Here is a 25,391-nt window from a genome sequence, read left to right as displayed (position 1 = left end):
TACTGTGACTGTAGATTAACTCCCATCCCTTGGGAACTGCAGATGGCCAGCGACTTGGCAGGTGGTCCCCCACTCTGCTGTGTTGCATTAACTAGAAGTTTGGATGCCTGACAGCAACAACAGAACAAAATATGGAGACGTCAAACCTTCCCAGCTAAACAGTTGTGAACATTATTTCAAGCGAAGCAGGAACTGTTTCTCTTTTCCAAACCCTGTCTGAAACATTCAGACGTTCAGCCAGAGGCAGGTAGCAGTCACAGATCACTTCAGGCAGAACGAGTATGTAATGTGGGAGCAAGTAGGGATTTACTGGCTGTAAATGGCAGGATGTGGCTGAGCGTAGGCAAGACTGCTCGCTCTGCCTTTTCCTGCTTCCAAGAGATGGCTACGTGATGAGTTACGGTGTTTGAATATTTGGACAAAATGTGCAAATCCAGATTTCTGTCTTTTAGAATCTCATACAGGAGATGAATTAAAATCACATTAGCGTAGTTAAGGTATTTACTGTATTGTATTTGAGATAACTATACAAAGAACTGTACTACTTTTTAAAATGTGCCACAATGGCTATATAATATACTTTCTCCCATAGTTCTTGATAAGATATTCTGAATTCCAATTAATGACCCAGAAATTACATATCACAGATACACACATGAGATTTAAAAACTAACCAGCTGTGAAGTTCCAAGCATTTGATTCCTTATACTGAAAAAAAGGCATAAAAAACTAAATAAAAACATTGTCAAACATGGCTTGAATGAGAAACTGCACCTGAAAACATAATATGCTAAACTGTTCTTTTTTAAATTAGCCTTTAGCTGTAGGACTGTACTACTAGTCTTGAAAGTTATATGATTTCAGGGAGAAGATGGGGTCAACGCTTATTTTAAAGAGGGCTGCTTTGAAGAAATCAGTACTTGAAATTTTATTTTCATTTTATTAATGAGTAAAATACAATACACTAATTAAACACTCACCTGTTAAGCTACCAAGTGTAAGTTTCCGGCGACCCATTCTTTCAACAAGCCAGACTCCCACAAGAGTAAAAATGAAGTTTATAAATGCTGTCAGTGCAGCCAGCCAGATTGCAAGCCTGTCGTCTTCAACACCTGACATCTGCAAAATAGTAGCACTGTAGTACCTGCAAGCAGAGGGAGACACAAATATGAACACTGCTGATTTGGCTCATGTCACAGTTTCTGATTTTAAATTGAAAAAAATTGTAACAAATATCAAGTGTGACCTCCCACATAATGCAGCCACAGACTGACACCCAACTACCCTGGGAAATCAGGCATAACCAAGGCATAACTTGAGCTTGACTAGAGTTTTGACTGGAGGACATCAAGAGCTGAATTGCTATTCTCTTGGCTGTTTGTATTTCCAATGGTCAATTGTATTCTGCTAGAAATGGGGCTTGCATTTTTAATTTAAATGAATCTGGCTTTCAAATCCAGATGTTGCTTTGTGCTCTATCTTTTTTCTGCCAAAACATGCAGGATTTTAGCACTCTGTGTACTGTCTAGGGAAAGATGGCTCAAAAAATCAAATACATTTTCAGTCCCGTTAAAGGTCATACTGAACTAATCTACGGCATCCAACGTGTTGCAAGTGACACTTGCAACCTCCTGGTTTTAGGTTTTGCAGTTTTATTTCACTGCCACTAAAGTGCCTGAAACCCTCTCTATCGTATTACTTTTGTCTTAACCAGAATACGATTGCTTTGAAATGACTTAGCACCAACATTGCAGGGATGTGAATCTGCACCCAACAGAAGCATTTGACAGAATTTTCTACTTCTCTCTCAAAGGAATCAACCATTCCAGACAAACAGTAACTCATAAATAAACCAACTGAGCAAAATGAGAAGGGAAGAGAAAGGAAGCCTTCTACCATTTTCACAGAGATCAAATGAACACAGATATTGTGCCTGTGTTCTCAGGGAGAGCTAAATAAACCTTCAAGAAAACACATGAGTAGTGTTGTTCGTGCTGCCAAACATTTTTCATCTTGTTCTATTAATCTGTGCTGACTGAAATACTGAATATTCAAGCCCTCAAATACCTAGCAACCTACAGGCTATCACACAGTAATAACCATCAAAAATGTCAAAGCTCACTTTATTTTTTCCTGGTCAAAATGCAGTTTGCTCTAAATATCCCCTTGTTGTCTTAATGCCCAGATGTGTTATCCTCAGAAATTTTAGTGGTCCATGTTTTTCTAGTCTAAGCATAAGCCACTTTTTTTTTTTCAAATCAATAATCCATGATGGACAATATGCTCAATTGACTACTTGCAAATGTACTTGAGCCATTTAAGACATTATTAGCCATAAGTGATTGTTCCTATGGCTGGATGTTACTGCCTCACCTGTTGGCTAAGACAAGGTATTTAGATCCTCCCACCTCCCTTCCTCAGCTCCTCTTCCCCACCAGTACAGCCATTTGAGGCCATGCCTACACAACCAACTCATGGTGCAGCAGGAGAGAACCTCCAGAGTGAAACTGTTTGTACTGAAGACCCAGTATCTACATACACATGGGTTTGGAGCCTGACTCTGTGGTCTGCCTGCCCATTAATGACTGCAATGCCTTGTCCAGGCTCATTTCATCTGAAAGAGCTGCACACTCAGAAGTCCCCACACAGGTGCAAATCTTGGAGAGATGAAGATTCATGAAGGACAGACTTCATCTGAATTAAAATGCTAATGTTAATACATCCTCACTTCTTAAGGCACTCTAAATTAAATTGCTAACTGCCTGTCAAAACTTACATCATACTGCACTGTTCTAGTCACCAAAATCATCCAAACAGTCTCTGATCTCCCAATACACCTTTCCTTCTCTTCTTAAGGGTAGGAAAATAACAATAAATGTCAAGTCTTGGCCTGCTGACATCTACTATGAAATTCCTATTTACTTCCACCAGACAAGGCTTCAGGAAGCCACATTTAACTCCACACATCTAAATCTTCTCAAAATCCAGTTCTACTGTGAAGTCAGAAATTGCCGGTTGTCAGCAGCAATGTAGAGCATGCTGATTCTATGTGGTTAAAAAAGCAAAGACTAAAGAATCACATAAAAGTATGTAGATGTCTATTGTCTGATATATACAAACAGGCACCTTCTGCCCCCAGCATTTCTTCTGGTTGCTTATTGCACTCACTGGTTATATATTCTCAACTAGAAGCTTACTGTTTATCCGTAAATACACAACATATTTCATTTCTATGGAAAACAAACCAGGGAACTTCAGATTCTGCAAATTCAAATGCCAAGCCACCAAAGCCTGTGTGCTGGGCAATGACGTTCATGTTTATTATGGCATAGCAATCTAATTTCAAAAATTTGAAAGAACACTTGCATGGATTATGATAACTACTAAATATATTTGCTTATATTTACGTATTTTAGTATGCCCAATTTTTTATACCAACCTGTGCAGCCATAACTGCCTATTAATGTTACAAGATGACAGGTCTTTTTAATTTCTTCCTGTCAAGAAAAAAAAAACTATGTGGGAGAAAAAGGTCAAGTTGTGATGATATACAACCATAGTGAATACTGCAGCTCCTGCAGGGAATGCAATTTCAGTGACAAAGTTTTACAGTCCTCGTTTATTTTCTAAAATGTAAATAAAATTACAAGAGCACATGTGTATCCTTTGAATTTTTAAGCAAGTGCTGTATCTTAGAAAGCAAAGAATTACAATTACAAAGCCACACAAAGTATCCAAGTCAGATATATACAGAAATACATAATCTTGATCATTTCTGAGGATGCCAGAATTATCAAGCTGCTCTATCAAGAGTTGCTGTACATTAAAAAAAAAAACCAATCTGAAGCATTTCCACATTCAAGAATCCTCAGAGTAATCCTTTGACTATATACTGAAAATGCATAGCATTGAGGAAATGAAGCACCCCCAAACACTTTCCTCCCTCTTCTCCTTTAGTCAGTATTTTTTTAAAGCAACAACATCCAATGTCTAAAGAAAAAGAGAATCTCCCCACTTCGAGCAGGTCTTATAGACAATTTGAGATGCATCAGGGTTCCCAGGTCAGCACATTCAGCAGCAGAGAAACAGCCCACCATGCCAGGCTTTGTCGAGAAGCTGCCATCACAGTTTTGATTGCCCCCATCTTTCACAAGGAGCTGCTCCAGCCTATCTGGTATATCAATCCTACTCCAACAAAGGTTCTAGCTAAGGATGTCAGTATTTTTGGACAGAATGTGTAATTCTTGTAAAATTAATGAATAAATCTAAGTAACTCAGTAGTATCTTTCAACATCTTGAAAAGATTTACATTTTTGCTTTTAAGAAAACAAAAATAGAGTACTCTGGCACTGCTCTGCAAGGGTTTGTTAACATTTTCTAGCACAATACTTTGGAAATCACTGTCCAGCTACTCAAACTAGTCAGTCCAAGAAAATCAGTCCCTAGAGATAACAAAACTCTCTATCTTTTTTCTCAACTCAATTGAAATAACACAAAGAGAAACGGCAAGTAGTACAATAGCCAAGAAGCAAATGATTGAATATCAAAGAAAATCCAAAATGGTGGCAATTTCGATAGTTTTACATGCTCTTTTTCTGCAACTGTGGACAAAGATCCTCTCTTTCTGCTCTATCAGTTTATTATGTGTAACAATTATTGGACTAAGACAAAGGTATTCATAACAAGACATGCTCCACATTCACAAAAAACAGTGTTTCATTTACACTTTCAACATGTTTCTCTGCTCCTTTACGAATTACTAAAGCTTATTCCCATCACGTTTGATTTCCAGCATGGGAGCTGCATTAGAGGCGTCCAGCGTTACCCAGCCAAGGTACCGAGGGCGCTGCAGCTTCCCCGGCTCTGAGCAGCAGGGCTGTCACACTGAGGGCAGCCCCGTCACAACCTCCTCCTGCCGATAGCCCCAACTAGAGCGACTTGTGCTGCAATGCATAAGACAAAGCATAGTTATTCTAAAACCAGCAATATATTACAGCCTATACACACATGGAATATAGAGTCTTGTCCCCCAGATGACTTCTGAAGTGGTGAAAGGTTCACGTGAGAAGCAGCAAGTCCACGTTTTCAGGTACAAGCACTTGCAGGCTGACCATGGGGCCATCTATCAAGCCAGGCAGCTGCATTAGTATGAGACTATGCCAATGATAGGGGAGATGTGGCAGTTCCCGCTCACAGAGGTTGCATTCAGAGCAGTTTGGAGACCTTGGCAGTTATTGAAACTCTGCTGCTTCCCTGCCTACATCTCTAATCTTGTTTTTTAGTCCCCTTACTTGAGCAGGTAGATTGGACCAGATGACCTCTAGAAGTCCCTTCCAACCTCAACCAGTCTGTGATTCTGTGAAACACAAATTTGATTGCCTCCTTTCTGAACTCCTATGATATAAATTAGTAATAATAATAGTATCAACAGTAGCACTGATATTACGAAATATCTGGGCATAGATCTACTTGTCAGTGGGAACTGCCTTTGTCAGACAAAACTTTGTTGATGCTGAATCACCATTAGCTATGGGTAATGAAAGTGGAAAGTCACAGCAAGGATAAGAACTAACCTTATCTTTGACATTAGAAATATAATAAAGTTGATCACAAAAGCTGTAAAAATCCATTTCATCACTATGATTCAGCATCAGTCCCAGGACTATCACGTTAGTCAGTTTACAGTCTTTAGATTCCTTAAAAAATTAAAACCTTAAAACACCAACTGTTAAGTTGAACAACCTCAATCACCCTCTGAAAGCCCATATAGTGACAGACGGGGCAAACCTCTCCAAACAAACTAGTTGTGTCAGGCCTTTGTGATCTCCTCACAATCCAATCACTTTTCCTCTGATCCAACTTGACTGTAAACTTGTCAGTCATCTTTTCACTTACTTAACTTTTGAAAATTATGCAGACAGCCTCTTCCTTGAAGTTGCATTACTTAATTGCTTTCCCCTTTAGCATGTATACCACCTTCCTTCAATCCGTATTTTGAAAACGTACCTTATGACCTATACTGGTGCCCTACTGCAGACTGGCAGCACCCAAACCAACACGATTAGCTTGTCTCAAGGTTCTGCTCTGCACAGTACTGTTTCAGTGTCAGTTCCTCCTGCAGGACATTCCCTATTCTCTAAAATATTATTATGTTTCAAAAATATTAGTAAACCTGGTTCCATCTTCTGCATTTAAAAATCACAGAGCATGTGAACAATGATATTTACACAAAAAAATATTACCTACTGTAATTATAACTTCAGATTCTCTATTTAGTAGTAATGAAGTACTGTGTTATAAATGTTTTCAGCACAGAGTGAAATGACATAGTGAATGCCATTTATTACAATCAGTATATTTTGATAATAAAAAACCTCAGCATTCGGTACTGTCTGACAGGTAACTCTATATATCCAGTAGACTCTCTGATTCACCACACATTATCCACATGCAAGACACATAGAAAGATATTAAGGATTACCATTTAATTATGTTAAGAAACATGGGAGGTTTTTTTTAGTGTCCAAAGAGACTAAATTCTATAGCTATTAAGCAAAGTAAGTGTACCAGTGTTTGACAGGGATTAAAAATACATTTAAAGGCTTAAGATCACCAAGATACATGAAGGAATTCACTTCTATTTTAGTGGGATACTGTCACAAACCTACTGGGTCATTTGAAAATACTGCTGCAGTCAGTATCTGCTGCGAGACTGGAGAAAAAATACTTTTTTTTTTTTTTTTTTTTGCTTATTTGCTCTGCACCAGATACGTCTTTGCACACAGCCAGAGTGTGCAAAGATCTTTCAGATCTTACCTGAAACTATAGGGGAGGGAAATTGTTTTCTTCTTCATAATAGAAAAATGATAAAATACAAGACGTTAGAAGTATTATAAAAAAGAAAAAAAAATCAGGCAGAAGAATAATATCAAACTTCTACATAAGTCTGTAACAGAAAAAGTGCTCTGCAAATTTGAGGACAGAACCCTGTAGTTAAATCCATTGAAGAAGTCGGTTGAATTTAACTGGAGGCTTAAACTGAAGAGTAACAGGCAGAGCTGGAAATTAAATCAAGGCACTGGGAGGAACAAAGTCTTGACCATCCTCCTCCTTTTCCCAAAACAGAGATGCAATGTCCAGCACAGAACAAATAGGTTGGAGTCTGTAACACCTATACACTTAGCACTGCAACAAAAAGCAAAGTAATGTCATTTTCAACTTGTCTTCTGCGTCTTCACTCAATATATAAGCATATAACTCTTCAACAGAACCTTTATGAAAGAAAATCACCACCATCATCACTATTTTATAAATGGAGACCACTGAGGGTCTTGGGAAGAGGACGAAGATGGATGACTATTTGCAGTTATCCACCAGTACTACCAGCAGCGGAATAATGACACTCCAGAGTCTCACTGCAGATGAGTGCTCTCTGCAAATTACTAAGTATAAAACGAGAGAAAGAAAATCCCCCAGGTGTTTCACAAAATATACCTCGTTCAATTATTCATTTATTCTGACAACTTCAGTTTAATTTAAATTATGTTTAATATTCCAGGGTATTCTAATGCTGGAAAGCACTAATGCCTGCCATAAGCTGTCTGAGATCCCAGAAAATTAAATCAGTCCTCATTAAAATCAACAGACTTGCTAAATGTACATAGCATTAAAAAAAATAAAATAATCAAGCTAGTCCTTTTGTTGAAGCTAGGGCCAGCAGCAAACAGAGGGACTATATACACTATAGTCTCACTATAAGGGCCTGGAGTTAGCAAGCTGGGAGTAATGTGATCTTGAAAGGTAATGAAAAAAATGAAACAGGCTTTTTTTTGAGCCTAGTTCATGGATGCTTCCTGAAGGAAGAGCAAGCCTCTGTGCTAAATATTTATTTCTCCTTTGGGAAAAAAATGTAAAACTTATAATTTTGCTATTGAATAATAAAAAGATAACATCACAATTTAACCCCCACCTTTCCATCCATGGTTTAGTACCTGAATGGAATCACGCTAAAAGATCCAAACTTCCCTTCCTGGCAGGCAGAAGGAAAATCAGATGTTAATAAACGCACTACGAAGTGTTTTTTTTAAAAAAAGTGATTTCAGTGTTCTTTACAGGATCTGATCTTTCAGTCATTTTTCAGTTAAGAAAAAAAGGATTTTTTTCATGCACAGCAAGGCAAAGTGTTATTCAGCTTGCACAGCACTTCTTTTCAGATAGTACATCTTCAAAATATTGCATCTCTAGGTCTTTTATTCACTCCAGCAGGGTCAGATTCCCCACATATGCTCTGTGGAGCTTTATATAAGACAGCTTTCAGTAACCCTGTTGGTCGAGCTTCCTGTGGAAACCATTCCACATTTCATTAGACAGCACTGAAATAACTGCCTAAAGGTACCATACTGTCACCTACCACTGCAGTATCTGAGTTTTGTTTACATTTTTCCTAATTATAAACATATGACAAATATGTATTTCAAATAATAGCTTCAATATATACAACTAGGAACTACATAGAAATGTCTGTTTAAAAACAGCCCTTTCCATGGCCGAGATACATGACTCAATCCTGAGAGCATTAGTCCCACTGTTCCCCTTAGCAACAAATTCATTAATATACATACATGTATCTTTTTGTAGAAGAACATAAGCGCTGCACAACTACTTGGAGGAACGCAGCTAGCTCAGTGACTGGATAGGACTAATAGCTCACAAACGATATCTCTAACATTTTCTGTGAATTATTCAAGACCATGGTACTTTATACACCAGAGATGGTACTGCATCCACACAGAGCAGACAGGTTGTATGTACATATAAGCTGCAGAATACACATAAAATAAATTAATCTTACAGCCACAAAGCTGCAAAGCCCTAATTTGGCCTTTGATGTTGGAATGAAATACAACACAATCTTTACAGGTCTTTACAGATGTGACCACATTACTGCCCATTTATTCTGCTATTGATTCCCGATTTCTGCTCATTTATCCCCATGGTGATCTGAGCCCCCATGCTCAGACCAGCTCCTGCCCCTTCTCCTCTCTCTCACAGGCTCCTGCTCTCTTACCATCCTACCATTTCACTCCTCGTACAGAATAGATTATTTCTGATATCTCCTCATTTCTGAATGCTTCATCTTGCACTTCTGCTATTCATTTAACTTTTTTAAAATGTAATTTAAAAAACAAACAACACCCCCAACCAACAAAAAAACCCCAAACAACTCCCTCCTTCACTCCTCCTTGTATTTTCAAGTAAGAGGTAGCATATGAAACCTGAGCAGCTAAGCACAAAACACTAGATTTCAAAAGAAAAATACTTCTTTCCATGAAACCACACTTTCTTCTGTTTTTAAATTAGTAAGTTCACTTACAGACAACATACCATTATGAATCTAAAAGTTTAGAGTTTGAAATGTTCATACAAAACCAGAAACAAGATCTTTGTAAATCTCCCAAATCTGTAGCTATCTTTCTAAAAACTCGGTCTTTCATATACAGAACTTTATTTCCATATTAAAATCACAAAAATTATCAAAATAATTTGTCTATGACGTATAAAAACTAGTTAATATTCCAGTGACACTACAAGTATTAATTCATATGTGAAATCTGATTAATATTCTATCCTTTTCAATTTTAATTAGAAGATGTTGCATTAACGTTTATCTTGCACAGCTTAGCGTGTTTAGAGCTCAACTCATGAAAATTATTGCCATGAATTCTTGCTAAGGATCCACAAAATTGGTCTAAAATAATGAATAGGTCATTGTAGTACCTTCTGATCACCAAGAAAAACTTGAGAGACGTAATAAAGCCTTTGTGGCTATCGATTATATATTTATTTATTTTAAGATACTGATGGACCTTCTAATACACATTTCCTAAGAATTTTTAAATCCGAGTCTTGCCTATTTTGTATCAAGATTCCTTTCTCAGGTCGCTGAACTGCAAACTAGTGTCAATTTTAAAACCTAGGAATCCTGCAACTGCCCTTCAGCTTCCTTCCTACTTGTCCCAATGTCACAATCATCAAAGCCAAGTGGCCAGAGGCAACGTTGCACTTAAGAATGGAGCAGCATTCAAAACCAGCAGAAAGTCCCATACTGTCTTAATGGCTTTGGGTTTCTTTGGATCAGGTTTCAAATACTTGAACACAACATCCCCGTCCCTCCAGAAGAATAAATGTCAGGCCAGACAATGGGCTGTACTTCTGGAAAGGCAAGAGGATGCACAAAGGAAAAAATTAATTTAACCAGAACTTAGGCCACTGAGACGACTGACTGTCAAGGGATTCCAGCAATGAAAAGAAAATAGAAAAAAAATATAAGCAGTGGCCAATATAACCAATAGCTGAATATATTGCTGGGGACATAGGGCTAGACAAAGGACAGCAGAAATGAGAAAGTCAACAGTTAACTACTCAGTGAGGAAAAACTCATCTGCAAGGTAAGTGAGGTTGACAAAGGCCCTGGCACATAGTGCAGGATGGCAGCACCCAAGCACACAGCAATGCAGCCAGTGATGCTAGAGGTTTCTAGCTATATTGTTAGGGAGGAGCTCTTAAAGCCACTGTGATGGTCCTAACACATACACCCAATGATGTTGGAATAAATGGTGGAAGCCTACTTTAAGAATGTTGCAGTAAACATACATTTTGTTCTCATTCTTAATTAGTCTATTACAGCACCACACACACACAAAATAATCTATTGGCACCAATCCCACAGTTATTCAGGGAAAACTCCATCGTGAGCAATGAGGAGTAACAGCATGCATATGTGCATGTGAGTACACCATAGCTGCAGTCACTACTGGGCGCAATACCCTTACTAGTAACAATTTTAAGCATACGTCTATGTAAGGAAAAAAAATCATTCTGGGAAGTAACTGGCACAAAAATCTTCTCTGGGCTCAAAAGCACAGATGTACCCATATTATCACCAGTCATTTCAGGACTGTTTAAAAAACAAACCCAAAAGAGTAATTCTAGAGTGACACCATCTGAGCTCATAATTTGTGGTGGCAGATGAGATCCTTTTCTGGAGTACTGGTTTTGGCAAAAATATCCTAAGTTGACAACCTCAACTGACCATTCTACATCTACACTGAGGGATTTATGTTTTTAGATGTTTCTAGCACCAAATACCAAAAAATGGCAAACGTTCAGTGCCTTTCAAATTCAGGCCACCTCCCTGTGGTGCTTTAATTGAGATTTCTAAATCCAATCTCAGGTTTTAATAATCATACGATCAAATATTACCCTTGCAATATATTTCAGACATACACTGACATAGACTAGATCTCGACAGACTTGTATTTTCTTCTTACTTAGAAAACAAAATTAATTGCACAGCAAACTTAAATGCATGAAGTGTGAATATTAATTTGGCAGTGTCTGCTTCTATTACACAGTCTTTTCTGTTGTCTTTCATCCCATCTGTTCCAGCAGAGAAAGGAAAAAATCATGGCAGACCCAAAAAATTCCTTTCAGCAATATCACCAATGTACACAGATTTTTTCCCTTTCATGTTCAGGATGGTTAAAACCATAGAAGTAATGTTCACATAGCATATAAATGACAATCAGAAAACCAAAGGGTTTGATTTCTGATGTTTTAATGATTAATCTACCTGAATGCAGCATCTAGCTGCTGCTTTTGAAATTTCCTCTTCACTTTCAACAGTAAAAATTGCCTGAACAGCCTCTTTGCCTCTCACTTACTCCAAAGTAATCTGCAAGCATCCCAAGTATGCACTTCTGTTTTTCTGCCAATAAACAAAGCATCAGTATCAAGTTCTGATGCTCTAACCTGAGATTCTCCAGTTAGACCTCTTCCTACCCACGTTATTTCACTCTGTGCCCTGAATATGCTTTGTGGAGATGCTCTGCTTACAGCAGAGGTGAGAACTGGATTCTAATTCCCAGTCCAAAAAGTTTAATACAAAAATGTAGCGCCATCAGCCAGAAAGACCCCGAACAAGATTTTAGTACCAAATCTAGAGAAATGCTTGCACCACCTGAGCTCCTTTCAACAAGTGTGCTTCACCTGGTGTGCTGGGTGCCCAAACCACCAAGCCCTACTGCACCTTAAAGCGACCCTTCTGACTTCTTTTGAGGAAGACCTACCCTACGCTAGACACCTCAATCTAGAAGGAGATTCATGGCTGAAAATGCAAGAGGAGGCAGGTATCACCCCACAACAAAGGGAGCTATTTCTCCCCTTGCCACCTCCTACAGCATAGCTTGCTGGTCCCCTGGTCAAGCCACTGACCTTTGTGAATCCCCTTCACAGACACCTCAGTCCACTCGTGTTCTATGTGAAGACCTCAGGAATTTCACCCGAGGAAACTGAATTTACTCACTCCTCCATGGATTTAGCTCTTAGCTTGTACTTTATTAATTGTTATGTGGATGCAACTATGTTTCACCACTGCTGTGAAGTTTGTGACTTCTGCACCAGCTGACATTCATAAATGCTAAGTAGAATTATCATCACTCTTTGGATGCAATGAGGAAGTTAAAGCAGCTATGAAATAGACCTCTAGCAGAGGACTCCAATACAATTCTAATGTACTGTGAAAAATAAAACTACTTAGAAAAGCACTGAATGGCTATTTTGGGAATCTATGTTTCAACATAGCCTGCACAATGAAAGCAGAGCAATGTGTTGTGCATGTGCTACTATTTAAAAGGACAACCACATTGTTCTTTTCCTCAACATAAAATATAGCAATCATGCTCCACATCAAAATTATTAGAGCTATATAAAGCACTGTGAAGACTAATGTAACAAAGAGTTAAAGGCTAATGTAAAAAAAGAGTTAAGATTCTCTACAATGCAGAATAGTAGCCTTTTAATCTATGAACCATATGCTAGGCAACAGATTTGTTTGATAATCTCTAGAGTGTGTTATACACTGTATAGTTCTATTCAACAGGGGAATGCTGTTCTAAATTTATATAGAAAATATTTTAAAATGTTCTTATATATGACTTAAGCACATAAGAGAGAACTTACTGTTTATACCATGTATGCAGTTCAGTATTAAGTGTGCATGCCACCGTTTACTGCTATATGTTATGTATAATATTTACATATATTTGAATTCAAAATTCACTAAGGCTTCTAGAAAATACATATAAAACAATGTTTAAAATAAAATTGCATGAAAATTTCTAACACGAAGTCAATAAATAGCTGAAAAGATTCTATGCTAGGTATTTTTAAGAGTCCCTTCCGTCTGAAATAATCAGTTACTTGTAAACACCTAATAGAGGATAGATACAGAATGGTCTTTGTGTTTAAGTGCTTCAAGCAAATAATTTCCACAGCCACTGTCTGTTTTCCTATGTTGCCTCCATGTAAAGATCACTTTCATGTTTATCATTTCCTTGTTGCAACTAATTAAGCTGCCAAGTTTTAAATCCCTGCCAGCTTATAATATTAAGACCAATTATTCTTGTGCAAGGACAGTCTGACTACATACAATTATTGTTCTTTGTCCTTCAGAGTTCATTATGTGAACTCAAGGCCAAGATCAAAAACCTAAATTTTAATCCCAGTTTTCTGACTTTGTAACCTTGGAGATATGTCATTCCTTCATATTTGTCCCTCCTCAGCAAAAGCTTTTTAAGTATCTTTTCCATACTTCTCATAAGAAGATTCCTATGTGGATAATACTTGAAAACAACTGGAAAAGAGAAAGGAAACAAAGGTAGGTGTTGATCAGTTCTCCTAACGCTCACCAGAAGCACCCCACGGAGGTCTGCATTACAGTTTAGGAGTATGCTGAACAGCACTAGCGATCTCGAAAAGGGGGAGGTGAAGAGTGAGGTTGTTTTTCAGGGCAATGAAAATGAAATCTGGATTCTTCTCTTCATTTGTTAAGAAGGTAAAATTGTTTGTTGTTACCTTTCAGACTCCAATAAGAGAGTACTGTCAAGATCATCTTCCACTCCATATGAGGAGCCTCTTCTGCAAAGAATGACTGGAGGGACTGGCTCCGTTTTGAGGATAACATGCAACAATTCTCAACAAAACTTTAGCACTGCTGTGATCAAGTGATGAGCTGAAAAACGTTTTCAAAAGGCTACACTAGTAACATCAGCACTAAGCCCTGCAATTGACAAACACTAATCACAAAAGCAAAGTGAAGAAAAGCCAAGGTATTCTTTTTTAATTGAAGAAATGGAGAGAAGATATGAGGAAGAATAATTATATTTCTTTGTGTATTAATTCCACAATTTAATGATAAATTAATCATAACCTCAATACAAAATCTATTTTATATCCATCAATGTACTATCTTACTGGAAATCAATTTAATGTACCAAACAGTAACACCTTGCATTATACAATTCCCAGCCAGTTACAGAACAAAGGGCCTTAGTGGGAATTAAGCAGAATATGCTGCTGTAAGAAAGATTTATTACACATACCTTAGTATGACAACCGGGCCCTGGATTTCCCATGTTACTTCTGCTCCACTATATCAGCTGTACATTTACAACAATAAACAAGATTTAACAGTGCTGAAAAGAAAAACTTTAAATGCAGGTAGCCTGCTGCACATTGCAGGAAGTTATCCTTTTTGAGCTCTAACATAATTTCAAAACACAAAATATCTGATTTCTGATAGTACCAAACCAGGTGAGAGTCCTGAACAGGACCACAGTGAAAGGAATCAAGCATATGAGAAGAGGCTGAGGGAGGTGGGTTTGCGTAGTCTGGAAAGACTACAGGTATTTTCCACAATCTAAGCAGGGCTACTAACAGAGACAGTCTCAGTCATAATCATCAGAAGCTGCAAGAAGTGAAATTCTAACCGATAATAAGGGAAAAGAGTTTTTCACCATGACAGTGGTTAACCACCAAAACAGGTTGCCCAGGGAGGCTGAATCCACCCTTAGAGATTTTAAAATTTCCACTGGGTAAAACCCTGAGCAACCCAATCTAACTTTGAAGGTAGCTCTGCTCGGAACAGCAAGGTGGACCAAATGATCTCTAGATGTTCCTCCTAACTTACATTACTCACTACAAGTTAACTCAATAGCTAAAGGCTGCTCATTAATTTTCACAATCAGACATTTAGGACATACGAAGCCCATCTCCAACTCTGAGATTCAGCTAAAAGAAAGGATGAGAATGAAACTGCTAAATCAATCCTGCACTACCACAGGAAACCACAATGAACGCCATAAAAGCAGTTAAGCTCTACCTTACATTATGCTCCGTAACCATCCTCTTCCAGCAGTTAGGAACTGTCTTCTGATTTCAAGCCCATATTTATCACCAGTGGCAATGAATCCTAACTTTGTTTCAATTTTATTAGCAGAAGGAAACCTTTTGCACTAAGGTCTATAACAAGAATACTAAATAAGGCAAGATTAATTACTCTTTCCAGTGCAGTACCTTTTCTCACAAAACTTCTGTCACATCATCTTTGCTTAGACCTTTACTCATCTTACGGTTCTTGAGCAATGCCAGCTACTCTTGAACTAAAGCTGAACTAAAATTTTTTCATGTGGGGGAAAAAAAAAATCAAAACTTTCCAGATAAATGAAATTTTCAACATTTTCTTGTTCTAGAGAAACCACATATTTGTTCAAAGAATAATATCTGGTTGGTGTACAGATTGATTTTTCTTTGTTAAATCAATGCATTGTATCCTATTTATCCCATTTTACTTTATCTGATTATTCTTCACAGTTTAATTAATTTTTCTTTATTTGTTTACACTCTACGATAATTTTAAACTGCAATCTCTTGAAACAAGAGCTGTCCTTCTGCTCTATATTTCTACACCACTTAGCACAGCACTATCCTGCTCCACAAATAAGCCTTTAAAACGTACTTGTATTATAGTTGCATTTTATTAGACTTGAGGCTGGCTACCACAAAATTGCCTGGTTTTCCCACCATTTAATGAAACAATTCTATGTTTTCCTGTATTCATATGCCAATAGTAAAGATTGTTGCCAATTGGTATAAAGTCTTCTCTTTCTGAAACTTGCTATGATTCAGCTATTGCTGGGTTGTGGAAGAAAAAAAAAGTATCCTTTCAAGACTTCTAGGAAATGACACAGCAGTTATTGCTAGTATTTTTTTTCTTCTTTTTTTTTTTTAAAAACAATACCAAGTATGTAAAATGCAACACAACGTATGCAGAAAAGTCAAACATACAAATTCATGGAATTGTAGAAGAGGAAAAAAGTCCTATTGCCACAGTATGAACAATGAAGAATGAAGATGATTATGCTATCACCTTATTCAGAAGATTAATTGTGTTTTACACAGGAATTGTTTTTATACACATTTTTCATCACTCAGCGGGTAAAAACAAATGGCAACCTACACTTTGTTCATAACAATCTTTGGGGGTTTATGTTAATAATGCAGTAAATATCAAACAGCATAATATTGCCTGAGTTCTCTTATGCAGGCAAAGGTAATTCAACTCTAATACCTTTAGAAGAGTAGTTATGTGTTCGAGTACAATCTAAAAAAAATGAACAGCAAAAACACATTACCAAAATTGCTTAGAATAACTTTGATGCTTTCTTCTGGTCTTTTTTGTTTCTTTATTATTATGATGATGATGATCTGTGCACTGATTGTAGACTGTAACGTCTAAACAAACTTCTTTTGGTTTATATTCACATTTCATCCACTAGGTTCTACTGAACTGATTATCTGGTGAATACTTATCATCTCCTATTAGAACAGTTTTCATGGAAATCAGAAGGAAAATTTTATTAAGATAAAGAAAGAACTGTATAAAAACTCAAGTGAGAATATGAATGAAATTCTGTTATCAGATCCATCGTTAAGTTCTCTAGAGAAAGCGTCTTCTTGACAACTTTAATTAAAATCCCGCAACTGGGATTTTGCTCGAAAATGTCACATTGAACAAAAACTTACTTTACATTTGAGAATTTTCATGACAGGTATCTAGTGAACTTAGGGGCATACAAGAATTTGAACTGAAATATTTTAATGAAGTAGAAATTACAAGGCAACAGGCATCAGCTTTCAGACAAAGTCAATTCTCCCCAAAGGTCGTTTTAGAAATAGCAACCTTGAATAAAAACTGCATCTCGACCTGACAGCCCAGCTGATGGAAGATGACTGCCTTCATGTCATGTAAGACAGATGATTTAATGTTTTGCAAAATATTCTGTATCAGACAACTGAGGACTGTGATTATATATCCTCATTGCACCAGCTTTGTTGGTCTGCAAAGAAGAACTCTAGAAATAGCATTGGAATAAAAGTCCTTTTCTTCTCAAAATGGCCAAGATAAATTAATCCCAGAGGGGCACGAACAATGAAACCGAGTGGAGAAAACCCATCACATAAGTGAAATTTCTATGAGTTTCATTGGCACAAGAGAAAGGTCTTCTTGCCTGAGGACATTCAAATCAGCAGTCCTGAGAGCAAGTTATCATTTAAAGAGGAGAACTGAGAGGCAAATGGAAGATGGAGGTCTACAAAAATAAGAAGCAGCAGCAGTTCACTGAGCAGACAGGATCTGACTTATGGGGCAAGGGAAGAGTAAAAATCTCCTCAAGCAAAGCTGTGCATAAGTGGGCTTTTCCTCTTTTTGAGGGAAAAACTCCAACTGGAGGTAATCCACATATATGCTGGGAGAGTGTTCACACATTTTACACTGATTGTCCTGGCCATATTACCTTTCTCAGATCTGGCCTAAAATGTTTGGAGCAAACTACTTCTTGTGAAACTGTGTGCTATATTTATTTATTATATATATTTATTATAATATTTATTTATTTAAGAGTTAACAGATTTATTATATGGACTAGGATGAAGTAATTTACCTTCTCATCTACTTTTTTTCTCTTTCTCTTTTCTAAGGTCAGACAGAACTAAATTTGTCAGCAGGTGACTGTGAATGACTACTAGGATGATGCTGCCTTTGTTCTACTCATTCCCACTCAGAGCAAAGTATCTCTACATGTAGAAAGATGTTATCTCTGCATTCCTAATCATTCAAACTGAATGCTGTTTGTTTTGTGCTAATCCATCTTTTGTGATTTGGAGTGTTTCACAAGATTTTAAAAAGTACAATCGCATGGATAGTCACACACAGGGTCAGCCATACAGTGACTATAAAAATATATAGCTGACTATAAAAAAAGCTAAAAAGTTAACAAAATGTAGGATGTAAAACAATACCTCAAAAATATGATAGTCATTACTATCTGATATAAAGAAACATTTAATAAGATACAATTTTATTTGTTCCAAATATTTCCCAGGCTGATATAACAGAAGTTAACAGATATACCAGCATGCAAAAACTCCACCATTCATCTGAACTCTCACTTGTGCTTCTGACTGCTGCCTTTGTCTTCACTCTTCTCGCTTTTTTTTGGTCTTAATCCCATCCCAGAATCTATTTAATGCATCAAGAAAAACATCCAGGATAAACCCAAGTAAGCTGTGTCTAAGAGACACAGATCGATTTTCTCAAACTAAATCTTGTTTGGGGATTCTTGCCAGAAGAACAATACATGTAAATACAGTAGCAAGACTCCCCTATACACATGCAGTTCCACTGTTCCTCATAACAGTGCTTGTAATAATATCACATACCTGCAACAACATATTTTATTTCCATATTTTAATGTGCAGAGATGTTAACATACTTCTTGAAATAAAACTTCTGCAATGGTGATCTCTTAAAGCTAAGTTGCTATTTTATTTTCTAGTTCTACAATACACATATTAAATTTGCATTCTTTTGCTTAAAATTTTACCTTTTCCTCTCAGTCTGACCTCCAGCCTCAGCCTTGGACTATCCACACCTCTGTACGTCATGCAAAACTTGGTCCTGTTATTGTCATCTCACTGTGACCACTGGGGCTTCAGCAGGCCCACGGCTCCCGACCAGGGAAGAGCCTGGCACTCTTTGCAGAAGACTGACTTGTTGATCTGCACATTGCTTTAACATTGAGAAGAGAAGACTGAGGGCACTTTTGCAATTGCTGGTATAATTAGCACTGTCTAGCAAACAACTCAGATTACCAAGGTGTTATGAGAAGTGCGTAGTATTTAACAGAAGACAGCATGCTAGAGACATCATTAAATCATTATCATACCTGAATTGTCAAATTCTCAAATCTAATATTAGATGGTTATGTATGTTCTTCATTCAAATTCAATGTAAAATAAAGCATGCTGCAATATAAAATACAAATATTCTAGGATTATAAAGTTAAGTTCTGATAACTATTGTACTCTCAAACACCAAACACTTGACATTGAAACTGCCAGACTGTACTTGCACTGCCAAAAAAAAGGGTGACATCTAACCATTTTCTCATAAAGAATTTAAAATCTCAGCTGCATTTATTAAAAAGGTTGTGATATATCATCAGTAAAGCTCTTTTCTCTCATTGCGATAAATAGAAAGGATTATCTATGTGGGTTTTTTTTTCTCCTTTAAATGGAAAGACTACTTTTGTTAGATAAATGAGATACTTATGGTCAGTTCAGAAGCTGCTGTCTGTGACATTTGGCAGTGCAAGACTATGACCTTCCTTCTAGAAGGAAAGTCTGGAAAGCTTGCTCTGTCTGTATCCATCGGTGGGCATCAGGGGGAAGGAGGAGGCAAAAAATCAGATCATTAGATTCCACACTGGGATAAAAACAATTACTGAGAAGAGAACTTCTCAGAAAATTACACTGTCAGAAGCAAAACATCACATAGCCTCATTCCTAAAGGTTGACTGCATTACTGAGATGTCTGTCTCCACCACTGGGAAGGACTCAGTGTGCTAAGCACAGTACAAATACAGAACAATTAAATGATCTCTCCCAGAAAGCTTGCAATGTAAACACAAGGCAAAAAACAAAGTGGATGTTGACAGATGGGGAGAGATGAGATAACAAGGAAGGACCACTAATCCCTGACTTGCAACCATGTCAGCGCACTGACACCAGGGACCTTTACTGCTCATGGAGATTTTGTTTTGAGAAGGTTGCTTTGTTTTTGTTAAGTACCAGGTTCCAGAAGAAAACTTGCATTGCAGGGGAAAACAAAATTAAAGGTGAATAGCTTTCAATAGATAACACAGGTAAAATGCCTGGACTGGGGAAGTATAAGACTGGTACAGCAGAGAAAGTAAACATCAATTTTCCTGAGTGGTCAGCTGTACAACTGCACAGCCTATCTACCCGACAACTTCATCTTTTAAGGAGTAGGGAGAAAGTACAAAAAAGAAAGCTACATTAAGCTCTTCACACCTAGCCCAGTGGCTACAGCAAGTTGTTTTGCCCATGAGGACAAGTATAGAGGGCAGAGACCTGCGTGTTGAAGAAGCCAGAGCTCAACGTGCTGTTCTTAATCAAAATACACCGGAGCAGCCTAATTCAGAGTAGCTGAAAGCCTGGATCATTGTAGCATCATCATGTTGGAAAGAAACAAGCATCACCTCTCACCAGGTCACAACAATTTTTATCAGGAATACTTCTGAGAGAAGCCAAAAGGATATGTGCTTTGTCCTTGAATGCTGGAGATCTGGGCATCCCCTGAAGGTGAAGGCTTACGTGCTGCTCTTGCTTTAGGCTGCTGCTGCCCCTTACCAGACTCAGTAACATTTTCTCCAGACACAAACCTTAAGCCAGCCGCCTTTTCATTCAAGTCCTGATCTCAGGCTGGTACTCAGAAATCTAAATGACGTAACAGTCTGCATTCAATGGGAATAACTGTTGAGCTGAGAGTTGTCAACCTTTATTATAGGCATAAAGAGACTGCCACATAATGGGAGACTGGAGAAAATCAGAACTTGTACACTTTTGAGAAGAGGCAAAAGTGTATGATACAAATACAGTTTCTGAACAAGGAATACTAAAATACTTGTTAGTGTTTGCTAATTATACTCTCACATGGGGGGGCATGAGGAAAAAAATCAGATACAACATATATGAAAAATAGATTGAAAAAAAATCTTAAACAATACTTATCTGGCAGACCTGTCTATGTAGGTTGCAAGTTCAAAAATGTCACAGCATTTAAAATATATCAAATAGTAGTATGCATACAGCAAATAATCATGCCCTTTAGCATTAGAGTATGCCTCTCCTCAGTGTTCTTCACAGATATTTGCAGATACGTCATGGAAGAAAATTTCCTCAAAGGCTGTATCACAAGCACATCAAATGAATTACTGCATAATTCACAGAAAAATTAGTTTACTTTCTTGGGCAAATAACAAAAGATTACTATTATTTGACACATTGCCCTTTGGTGGCTAACACCTAGCCAGAGGATTAGAAACCAAGCCTTCCTTAATGCTATTGGGGAAATCTGACCCCACAAAGTAAGGTGGCATCTCCTGAAGCAAAGTTCATGCTCTCCCAGACAAATCAGTCTCCAAGCATGGTTTAGAAGACTGCAGGGTCAAAACCCTTAAACAGTGATGGATAGATAAATACTTGATCTAACGCCTTCTTACCACCTGGTCACACAATTTTTCAATCTTCTCCAAAAGCTAGTAAATCTATGCCCTTTATATCAGTCATCAGTGCAATTTCCCCAATTTCTTCAATGAAGACTAGCAATCGCTTCCATTGGGCTCAGACATACAGTGGCCACCAACATCCCTTATTGTATCTAACATACACTTTGTAAATAAATATTATTTGCAAACACTGAAGGCAGTTAAACACACAAAACACCTTTATCAGTATCAATAATATGTAACATAGGAATGTTTTATATATTTAAGTTTCTACCCACACATTGCAGAAGCAAAGTGAATGCAATCTATTTCTACATACTTGAACAGCAGCTTATTTTAAAACTGTCATGTCTTCAACCTTTATCTAGAAAGACTCCACGTACTTCTCAATTTCCCATTCTTTCCTTGAATCTCTAGAATTGCCCAGAGAGGCGAAAAGCCTACTGACTTTAGATACATGATGTACGTAATTGTGGATATGTAAGAACTAACACAATTTTAACATTTATCCATTGTTAGATTTATAATGCACATAAACAATAACTACTTATGCACACAATATAATTAGGTATTATTATCCTGAGAAGAATTACAAGGTGACTACCTCAGCACCTTCCCTCAAAAACCTGGAAAAGCAGTATAGGTACTTAAGCAGAGGTGAGGACAAACTGGTGGGGAGTCTCTTCATACAAGTGAAAACCACAGGGCCACAACGAAGCAGCAGCAGATTCACTGCTACCATGTTGCTCTGCTTTATTAAGGAGAGCAACTAAATCTCAGCATTATGTTTTGCTCTCATTTGCCCCCTTCCACTCCTCTCTCCTCAAAATACCTCTAATTTCACCTAGGTAAAGACCCCTCTTATAGAGTGGTTTCTGCCTGGCTATTCCCTTCCACAAATACAGGTTTTGCTGGGTTTAGACACCTCTGCACAGCTTAAGCAAGATTATACCAGGCGGCAATGTACTCTTCCTGACTTTACTAACATGAAAAAGCTGCTTGTTTAAAATCTTGACTATAAGTAAATATTCATTTAGACACAGAAAATAGCCAATACCTTGAATTTTCAAGAACGCTAACTGACATGGCAAAACAGCGAAGCCATGTCATATTGCTGTACTTGATCGTTAATTAGTCCAATGAACACTGAAACCCCACCAGATAGGATAAAGTTGTGATTCAGAGCAGATGTGATTCTGATCTGAAACCTCTGGGGAGTGTCTGTGATGGTGAGTGTAGCAGTCATTCTGAAGAGCAGTACCACAGAGGAAGAAATTTCTGCCATGAAGGAAGAAATTAGTCCTTGAATGGCAGTTAATTTGTTCTAGACAGAGAATTTTCCTGTTAGGAAAGGAAAATGTCTTTTGTGAAATCAGAACGATTCCCCAAACAAGTAAATTATTTCAACTCTATGGAGAATGTCTAGTTTAGAAGGACAGCATAAACAACAGTTGTTATAACCTCTTCATAACTATATATTGATAGAATAAAAAGTAATAAGCTGATGCACAGTACCTAAAATATGCTTATATCAATAAAAATGTTAGAATGTGTATGTCAAATTTACTTCAGTGCTTCTGTACACGACAGTTTACCATGCAAGCATGGAATCACTGCAAGATTGTATTAGCAAAAGCTAAAAGCTGATTTACTGAAAAGATGAGCCACAGATCAGCTTTGATACTGCAAGAGAAGATGAAAGACAGACCTTGGAGTTGCCCAGGCTGATGACAGTCATACAGCTCTAGCCACCCTGCACAACCTGCACATACAATTCTGAATGCGAAAAGACTCAGGGAGACCAAGAGCTTTACAGGAGCTGAACTCCCATTTCTTCCAAGCTAACAGCCCAAATGAAACTGTCTCCTGACTGAGTTGAGAAGCTCAAAAGTAGAAAATTGTATCACTGTGTGAATACTATTGTCATATGCACACTACAAACACACCACAAAAAGCTAAAACATGTCACTTAAGGGCAGTAAATTGCTAGTCTGGTTTAGAAGATGTGCTTAAAGCTGCCTGCAAGCATATAGACCAGTGCAATGTTTGTAAGTCCTTGTAAGAAGGACTGGAGGCAAGATAACATGCTCTTTGCAGGAATCTACTGATTGTCCCTTGGCTGAATAATCTTCAGGAATAACTCTCCTTCAGGAGAAGAAAACATTTTATTTTTCTACATGGTCAACAGAACAAGCACAGCTTTCACAGCAACCTGAGAAAGAATAAAAGTCATATAATAGCACCTTTTCTTTTACACAAGCATTTGATTCAATGTATCCTAACAAGGCACAGCATAAATGAGGGCTCAAGTGTTGTAACAGACAACCAAGAGCTACTTGTTCAGTTTTCAAAAGGCAAAAATCTAAACATGGCTCTTAGGTTCTGCTGAGGGGAAGGGCAAGCGAGCTAAGCTTCTAACCATGGAATTAATTTGTTTTTCCAACAGAAGCTTTCCAGTACATTTTAAAGCACTGTCCATCTCAGCTGATGTGTTCTTCTTTTCTCTTTCTCTACTTCCTTTTTTACTTCCCTCTTTAGCATTGTCTAGCTTCCCTGCCACACCAGCTGTTTGCAGTAGCATATGGCACTATTAAGCAAACTAAGATTTCCAAAACTGGGCAGAAGTACACCACCTCAAACTGCTTACCTATATTTATTGCCTGGCTAATATGCATTTCTGCATTGAAGAGTTTGCATAGATGGTAGCATCAGTTACATCTATGCAAGGAAAAATCACTGCAGTTGATCAAGCACAACTGAAGACACAGTTGGGCAGCAGAATCCTTTGCAAAGATGCTTAAAGAGGAGGTGATCAGACCAGAGTTTGAAAAGAGAGGAGGAATTTGGCAATATGAGCATTTGTTTAAATTATTTTCTAGCTAGTTTAAGCTGACAAACGTCATAAGTCAATAGAGAGATCCAAATACCTGAGGAGATCTGATCAGTATCTTGTAGAGCCTGTGTTCCAGATCTCAGTACAGTCAATCATATTTTTTTTCATATATATATATAGCTACAAGAAATCCTGTTTCTGTATCTGTTCAGAATTCTGGCAGTGCCTGAGTTAATTTGCCACAATGTGACAAGTATCATCAAAAAATTGTTTTCTGCTATAAAATATAAGCATTTAAAATAGGACTATATACCCTGGAAAACACAATGAGCTGAGCCTTGCTAATTTTACTTATTCAAAACTCTAATAAAGCATACAAGATAGAAAAGACTACTGTAATGCATTAGATAATTTTCAAACTATAAATGCTTTAACACAATGATTATTTCTCTACTATTATATGAAACAGAAAAGAAAGGAAAATTACCTGGAATTAGTGTATGTTTCCCTTAACAGCTGTCCTATTTCACTAATAAGTCACTCTCCATTCCTGCGTGCACCAGAAAAAACATCAGCCTGTATCCTGTCTTTTATTTCCACTGTAAACAAATGACATTATAGGCATATATCACAACTCGAAACAAACGTTTAAACTTGGTTCTCAAATATTAAGATGGTTGTTGAAAAATCTAAAATTTGTGGAACATGAAATTGAAAAAGTGCCACCACTAACAAGCATGATTTACACTTTTCAGTCTTGTAAGATCCCTTTTCTTCTGCTCCTGCATGCAAATGGGATGGACCTGCTGACTCAGCATAGTGCCAAGATTTCATTTAGTAGTTTGTGTCTCACTGTGGTATTAAATTGTGGTAACATGATGGTTCACTTCCTTGTTCTCACACTGTTAAGTGCTCAGATGTAGGACAGAAAAAGGCTTTAAAAGGTTACATTCAAAACTTTGTTAAAAAGTAGCCAAATTTGTCCAAGTTTTACTGAGATCTTACATCATTCCTTGCAGTTCTGGATGACAACATGCATTTCAGTACTTTTTTCAGTACTTTTAACCTGC

At 37.5% G+C, this 25,391-nt stretch overlaps 1 protein-coding gene across 2 annotated transcripts in view; it reads right to left on the bottom strand.

The window, feature by feature from the left end:
• SLC2A13 (solute carrier family 2 member 13) overlaps window positions 1–25,391 on the bottom strand; it is a 166,796-nt gene that overhangs the window by 47,116 nt on the left and 94,289 nt on the right. For both annotated transcript variants that reach the window (XM_074870009.1, XM_074870010.1), the window contains exon 5: window positions 981–1,144. In XM_074870009.1, coding sequence (XP_074726110.1) covers window positions 981–1,144 — 164 coding nt within the window. The remainder of the gene's footprint in view (window positions 1–980; window positions 1,145–25,391) is intronic.

Source organism: Strix uralensis, chromosome 5, assembly GCF_047716275.1.
Source record: "Strix uralensis isolate ZFMK-TIS-50842 chromosome 5, bStrUra1, whole genome shotgun sequence".
Taxonomy (NCBI): domain Eukaryota; kingdom Metazoa; phylum Chordata; class Aves; order Strigiformes; family Strigidae; genus Strix; species Strix uralensis.
This window is presented reverse-complemented; position numbering and strand designations above follow the sequence as displayed.